General features: G+C 40.2%; 1 protein-coding gene across 1 annotated transcript in view; it reads right to left on the bottom strand.

The window, feature by feature from the left end:
- The window catches only part of LOC119588415 (glycine-rich cell wall structural protein 1-like), a 1,709-nt gene extending 1,548 nt beyond the window's left edge, over positions 1-161 (bottom strand). Inside the window, 1 exon segment of the mRNA XM_037937087.1 lies at positions 21-161. Within this exon segment, the coding sequence (XP_037793015.1) occupies positions 21-116 (96 nt within the window). The 5' untranslated portion in view covers positions 117-161.
- Between the last annotated feature and the right edge of the window lie 279 nt (positions 162-440).

Raw genomic sequence — 440 nt, 5'->3', positions numbered from 1 at the left:
CACGGACGAAGTTTTCTCACCAAAGGTCGGCGGAGGATCATGATGTTGAGGAAGTTTGGGCTTTCACCGTTACCGAAGAATATGCCCGAAGTGTGTCCATTGCCCTCCCTTCCCATGCTATTTATACTGGACGGCGCCCTATTTGAGACCCGTGTCGAGTTGCCACCTTGCTTTTTATTTGGTTTCTGAGGTGGGAATGTTACTTTCTTGTATCGTGGTGATTTGGATAGTCAGAAATAGTAAGTGGATAGACACACGATATTATTTTTAAAAAGAAATGAATAAGCGAGCAGGATGGAAAGTGCAGCATATCATCTGGTTATATTCCTGTTTATATAATCTTTGGTTTGTGATTCCTGAAGAGAGAAATTGAAATAGTAACAACAAGAAATAAAGGAATGGGTAATGATGGTACAAGCCAGAACAATATTATTAACAGT

Source organism: Penaeus monodon, chromosome 23, assembly GCF_015228065.2.
Source record: "Penaeus monodon isolate SGIC_2016 chromosome 23, NSTDA_Pmon_1, whole genome shotgun sequence".
Classification (NCBI taxonomy): domain Eukaryota; kingdom Metazoa; phylum Arthropoda; class Malacostraca; order Decapoda; family Penaeidae; genus Penaeus; species Penaeus monodon.
Note: the sequence above shows the minus strand (reverse complement) of the source record. Positions and strands in the feature narration are given on the sequence as shown.